The sequence below is a fragment of the Phodopus roborovskii genome, unplaced genomic scaffold (assembly GCF_943737965.1).
Source record: "Phodopus roborovskii unplaced genomic scaffold, PHOROB, whole genome shotgun sequence".
NCBI lineage: Eukaryota > Metazoa > Chordata > Mammalia > Rodentia > Cricetidae > Phodopus > Phodopus roborovskii.
Window position 1 is genome coordinate 12600205 of NW_026126516.1, and position 6832 is coordinate 12607036.

The window sequence follows — 6832 nt, forward strand, 5'->3', positions numbered from 1 at the left end:
GAAAGCCGGCCAGGATAGCAGGCTGCGTCCCACTGGCAGGGCAGCCCGCAGACTCCCTCCGTAAGTTGCATAAGTTGCGGCCCCGCTAGGAGCCGGAGAGGGCGGGGCTATGGGCGGGGGAGCTGTTGGCCACGCCACGCGGTGCGTGCTGACGCCACGCGAAGCACGCCGGAAGCCTGCGGGCGCGCACCGTTGCCGGGCAACGCGCGGCGCTGGCTGCGGGCTAAGCTGGCTGTGGGTATCTCCCCGCCGGCCGGGCGCCGGGAGGCGCGTCGCGGTGGCGAAGGTGGGTGCGCGCCTTGCGGGCCTCTGGGCGCCCAGGACCCCCTCCGTCCGCGTCCGCGCCTCGGATCCGGTCCCGGAGCCCGTGAGACTCGCGCCTGGGACGCGATCCCCCGAGCTCCCTACCCTCAGCCCGCGGCCTCGCAGACCCGGGTCTGCGGCCCATCCGTCCGTCCGTCCGTCCGTGCGCCCGCAGATCGTCTGCCCACAGGCCTTCCATCGCCTCGCTTGTTTGGCTCTAGGACACGCCCCCGTGCAGGACTGGCCCCCCGCGCGTGCCAGGAGGGGTCGGCTCCACAGAGGCACGTGAACACTCCCAGGAAGCCCTGGGCAACTCCCGCTCAGCGGCTGCATGTCTTCTGAAAAGCTTTCCTTCGGGTCGGCTGGCCTGGACACACCAAGATGCAAGACGGGCGGGAGATGAGGATAGAGTCAGTGAGTGACCTCGCACAGGAAGCTGGAGAGGGGTCCCTCCACCGGACAGCTGGAGAAGAGAGTGGGGATGGTTTGGAGCAGAGGAGAAGCTGCTGCGACGGTTCCCTGGCACTGCCTGATGCGAAGGCTAGCAGCTCCAGGCTGGAAGAGGGTCTCCCCACCAGTACACTCAGCTGCCCACACCCAGGGGAGCTAAGCGGCGGGTGGGGAGAGTTCCAGGGCTTCCGGGAGTCTTCAGCTAAGTCTGAGCAGTTTTCTCAGTCCTTTGAACTCCTAGGGAGAGCCACAGAACATCAGCAGAGACCCCCTCCAGTCCCCAAAGGGCATGGTTCTTGCCAGGTGCAGCAGGATGGACCCTGGGTGCCAGGCGCCGCTGCCGGCCCGTCTTCAGAGGTATTTCTGTGGTCGAGTGGGAAGTGTTTTGTATAGCTATTAGACAAGGAAAGGAGGGCTGGACCAGGGGACTCCGAAGAAATGGATCTGAACCGGGCATGGTGGAGGGCGGCCCAAGCCCGAGCTGCACTTGTGTGGTCCTGTTCGGGGCACGGGGCGGGACCCTGAACCTGCAGAGTTAGAACACCTCGGAGCTGAAAATCAGATACCACAGTTGCTGAAGCAGGTTGTACCAGCCAGGGTCCTGCTCAGCCCTCGGAGCTGACCACACCTTTGCCTCCTTGGTAGCCTGTGAGCCCTGCCTTTCAGCGGTTCTCCCCCCCCAAACACGGGTGAACAGACACAAATGGAAAGGGAGGAAAGGGAAGGTGCTGCTGGGTGGAGTCTGCTGCCGAGACCTCCAATGAGGACCGCTCTTACATTGGTTCATGTTTGAAATGTTAGGAAACACTGGTTCGAGGTGGGGATTTTACAGAAAACACGGGATGAGTGTAGGGATGTGCACCCAGCTGGGCTGCGAGCCTGTGCACGGTGAAGAGTGTTTCCACTGTCATTCCTATGGACCTCCCAGCCCCTTGACATGGGAACAGGGACAGGGCTGAAGGTCCCCCCCACATGTCCCTGACAAAGTTTTAGCTCTGCACCCGCTCGCGGCAAGCCCGTGGTTTTCGCTGTATTTTTAGGAAGCCTGGAGATTCTGAGGGATGATGTCACTAGTGATGGGAACACCAACTGAGCGTGGAACCAGGGACAAAATGCAGTTATGTCAAGCCAGCTGCTTGGAATAGGGTTACCTATTGTATACATTGCTCCTAACACCAGGATGTTCTTTTTTTTCCAGTCCATCCTCAGCTATGAGAAGGTTTTTAGGTTTGCATTTCAAGAAGTCCCAGTGGAACGGGCGGCTGAAGACATTTGCTCTCTAGACCATTTCTTAGAAATAAGCAGTGAAGAGAACAATGGCCTCGCATCCGTGCCTAGACTGTGGTAATGAACTTAGATCGGAAACAAGGGTTGTCACAGCAGCTTCATTTCTGCTTGCTAAAGTGGTCTCACAGAGCTTTTTGGTTGTTCCTAGAGGGTACGGCGTCCCTGTAGGCCACAGCATTCCAGAGGGCCCTGGAATTGGGTACTCCAGTAGTGCCCCTGGTGTGGCCTCTCAGGGCTGCTAGGGCCCTGATTCAGTGGTACCTGACACCTGTGACCCTTAGCCAGTTATAGGAAGAAGCCCTGGGGATTTAGGCCTGGACTGTGGGGCTGTCACCAGCAGTGCCCAGCTGCCTGGTGCTCCTGTAAGTGCAGCCTGTCAGAAGTGCCTGCCTCAGGGCAGCCCCGGCAGGCTAGTGGTGGCTGTACCATTGTCAAGTTCTTCAGAGGCCCAGGTGGCTAGGTGTCAGGCTTGGCAAGGCTAGACACGCTGGAACAGGAGGGTGGACATTGCTTTAGGGTGAAACACTCTTATATGGCCAGAAACACGTGTTTTAAAAGGATGAGCCAGTTTTGGCACATCCTGTATGGCCTTGCAGCTCCTGGGTGCCATTTGACTTCTCAAGGGCAGCCAGCACTAACATGGCCATAGTCATCATTCCCCTAGGGATTTTCTCATTGATTCTCCTGAGTATGCACCCTGCATTGTACGCATCAGTTGTAGACATTTGAGTGAATAACACCGGTAAAGCTGACCTCAGGGCTTCTCCAAGAAGATACATAGGTAGAGGACATGTGGACAGGTACAAGGGAAGACATGTTGATAGTGAATGTTTGGGTTTACAAGAGAGGAGAGCCCTCTGCTGTGGGGCTGGGTGTCAGTGAGCTGCCGGGAAGTCTTTCAAGTCTCCTGACTGTGTCTTTCTCCCAGTTCTGAATCTAGGAAACTCTGGAGAGCCCTCCAGAACACCGACCGCCTGTCTGCTTCACCGTGTCTCTGGAGTGAATCTCACTGCCGGGAAAACCTCTTTCCTGTCCTTGGCATAGATGCTGCTCAGAAGGTAAGGAGGCTTGGGGAGTGTGGCAGGCGGGCTTCTCCCTCTGTGGTAACATACCCATGCAGAATACCTGAGGGAGAAAAAAAGATTTATTTTGGCTCAAATTTTAGCAACTCCATCCTGTGCTGAGCTGGTCCTGTGTTTCTGGGCCTGGGGGGGGGGGGGGATGAAGGGCATCACAGAAGAAAACTCATAGTGGACAGAAAGCAGAGAAGCAGTAACAGTCAGGGACCAAGGCACGATAGCGCCCTCAAGGGCCCCTCCCTTCACCCACTTCATTCAACCAGGCCTCACCGTAAAATTCCCGTCACTTCACAACAATGCTGTGGGATTGTGAACCCACTGGTAGATCCAGTCACTTCTGAAAAGCCGCCAACTGTGGGAATTTTTCATATTCAAGAAACGGTAACAGGGAAGTAGCAACTACATTGTGGCCAGTCACCCTGGCATGGCACACTTCGGAGACCACTGCCTCAGTAAAGGTGGGTGGTGTTAAACACAGACTCTGCAGTAAGGACGCCTACCCGCCATCAGCACTGAGCAGGCCACCTTCTACAAGGGCATGGAGTACTTCTCAGAATGAGACTGGAACAGGGCAGAGCTAGGGAGGGCAAGGCAGTCGCATGACAGGCAGGCCGTGGGGTGGGATGTCCTTAGACGCATGTGCGGGACCCCAGCAGGTGTGTGTGGGTCAGGAGTGGGTGGGAGGAGGTGATGCTGTGTCCTAGCAGATCGCCAGAAGTGCTACCCTGTTGGCGGTAGGGCTCCTAGGAATCCCTAAAGGGAGGACAGGCAGGAGCCAGGTGCCTGTATGGCCAGGGCTACAGCTGTGCGCAGCAAATTCTTCATGGACAGGTGATGTGTGTGAGATCGGGCACACCTGAGACACCTCAGCAATGTAGTGAGTTGGAGATCGAAGCCACTTGGTGTCCTCTAAACATATGGTGGTCCCAGGAAGAAAGCCTGATGTCTGAGGTGGGGGCCAGCCAAGTCCAGGGCCGAGCAGAAGGGAATGCTCAGGAGGAGGCTGGAGAAGAGCGGCGTATGGAGTCCCGTACAGCAGCAGTGTGCACAGGCCAAGCTCCTGAGCTTCCAGAGACACTGCACCTCAGGGCAAGGCCGCCTGCCAGAGGTCGTGTGGCAAGGGTCTTTTCATTCTTAAATATCATGCAATAGAGAAACTTAAAGAAGCCAAGAAGGCAGGCAGCCTGGTCCTGGTGAGGACAATGTAGGCTGGTTATCTTATCAGCCCAGGGACACCAGGCTGGTCAGGAAGTGAGTGAGGAATTGGGAGGAGAGACAGGCATCCTCCCAGAGCCCTTACCTACCCACACCCCACAGAGCAGGTCAGCCTGGCCTTAAAATGCAGGAAAAAATGAACCTGCAGGCTAGGAAGCAGAGTTCCCGGGTGTCGGGCTCCAGGGGGTGCAGGAGGACTTCCTGGAGGTGACCATGAAGACATTCTTTTTCCGTTGCTGTAACAAAGTACCTAAGACCAGGTAGTTTATAGCATTTACACATTCATGAGAAACACAGTTCTGGAGGCTGGGAGTCTAAAAATGTGGTGCTGGTACCTGCTTCCGTGTCGGGCTCCATTGTAACACGGCTCAGCACCATGAGGTGAGACACAGCAAACATGCCAGCTCTAGTCTCCACTCACGCAGCCACCAATGCCACCAATGCCACCACAAAGGCAGCATTCTGATAACCCTAATCACCTGCCAAGGTTTCCCTCCAAATGAGGTTAACATGTGGAACTCAGGAATTCAGTGTATAACACACACGTTTAGAGACGTTCACGCTATAGCTAAGGAGCACCCCAGCTTGAGCCTAGAGGCTCAAGAACCAGGTGATGTTAAGCAGATTGGCAGGCGAGGCGGGGAGGGAGGCTGTGGGCCTGACCCTCTGTGGGACCCAAGGCGTCCAGGATTAATACTGCAATTTTAGAACGAGCATGGCAACACTGTAACAGAGGTTTCTTTCCTTAGAGCCTTTCTGGAGGCCAGGGTCACATTCTAGAAGGTTCTGACCTCAGAAAGCCTGAAGAGCTGCTGGCAGTCAGCAGTTTCCGCCTACACCACTGCAAGGCCCTGATTCAGACCAAAGTAAGTAGTCAGAAGCTCACCCTCAGAGTGCCGAGAGCCTGAGGGTGGGGATGAGCCTCAGGAGGCCTGGTGGCAGCTGCCGAGGTAGAGGCTGGCAGAGGCAGCTACCTACAGGTCTGAGGTCCTTCTGCAGCCAACCCAACAGTCCCTCACAGCAGGGCCCAGCAGAAGAGGAGTGGACAGGAAAAGGACTGGTTCCTACAGTCTGTTACCAGGAAGGGGGGGCAGGCCTGTTGATCTTGTGCCCCCCTCTAACCAGGAATTTCAAAGGGCTCCGTGTGTGCCCAGGAGAGAGTTGCTGAGGCAGTGGCTGGATGGTATGCCACGGGATCTGCTTTGTAGTGTTGGGGAGAGGTGGCGGGGGAAGAGGGTGGAATACAGCCCTGTGGCTCTATGGAAAGCCAAGCCTCAGGACGCTGTGGTGCCACCCAGCCGAGGTAGGCTGCAGCCTTGGTTGGTGTATGGGGCAGATGGAGGGTTCTATGGCATTCAGGAAAGGACAGACCTCTGAAGGAGAGCTGCACTTGCCTTTGAGTCACAAGACATTTAGAACGTTCATCCTTCACCACAGTACTTGGAGGATGCCCAACAGGAGCTCTGAGGGTGGAAATCTGTGAAGTCTACCAGTGGATGCTGGAGCCAGGAGCACAAGGGCTGAGGTTGAGGTGACCAGACCCAGTGCAAGGCCAGGGACACAGGGCCTGCTTCTTCACGGCAGGGCGGCCACAGAATTGTAAACGTGGTCTGGCCACGTGGGAAGTTATGTGGCAGGGACTAGACACAGGGAGAAGAGGCCAGGGCAGAGTGGATGACTCTTGTGGCCTGTCCTCATCCTCCACTGGGATGGTTCTCTGGTTGAATTGCACATTGAGACCTAGGAGAGAATCCCGGGGGTCCATGGTGTGCAGGCTACTCGGTGTCACGCCTCGTACCTGACCACCACTTTCTTCTCAGCTCTCAGGGACATCTGGCTGCAGGCAGGGCAGCCTGATTACCTACAGCCTGTTTCTGAAGACGCCACTACATGGAAATGGGCACTACATCACCATCCCACAAAAAAAGATCTTCACTCCACGCAACCTAAAAATGGCGTTCTTTAATAATGGTGTTTGCTAATATTTTACATTCTTACTGGTTTGTTTTAGTACTAGAATCTGAGAACTGTTCCGTGGCACCGCTTCCCAGATCCATATTAGTTTCCTAGGACCTCTGTCATCTACACCGTATCTCGTGCACTCAGATCTGAAGGGGTGCACAGGGAATGTCCTAGGGCAGAGCCAGTCTCCATAGCGTTTCTGGGGACACTGTAGGCTGGCACCAGGTGCCTGATGACCCCTGCCTGGCTCATAGTTGGAGCCATGAGTTCAGAAGTTGGGAGTCAGAGCCCACCCTGGCCCTGTCTCCCCTTGTCCTTTTCCTAAGGTATTAGTGAACACCCTTGTGTTGGGTACTTTTCTCCTGCCCTCGCTCAGCAGCCTTGGGGACAGCTTTTCTGAGTAGGATGAGTAGATGTCCCAGGAGGACAGCTTCCTTGGTCAACTACTGAGACACCGTTTTCTTCTAGGGAGGGTCAGACACAAGCAGGCAGCACTGAATTTTGTAACCTTTTATTAAAAAGAAAAGACTGTATAA

At 55.8% G+C, this 6832-nt stretch overlaps 1 protein-coding gene across 1 annotated transcript; it reads left to right on the forward strand.

Moving 5' to 3' along the window:
- The first annotated feature begins 200 nt into the window (after positions 1–200).
- Clba1 (clathrin binding box of aftiphilin containing 1) lies at positions 201–6832 on the forward strand. Its single transcript, XM_051196689.1, has 5 exons — positions 201–1110; positions 1952–2097; positions 2969–3098; positions 5084–5200; positions 6155–6832. The coding sequence occupies exons 1-5, from the start codon at positions 685–687 to the stop codon at positions 6314–6316; spliced, it is 981 nt and encodes a 326-aa protein (XP_051052646.1). The 5' UTR covers positions 201–684; the 3' UTR covers positions 6317–6832.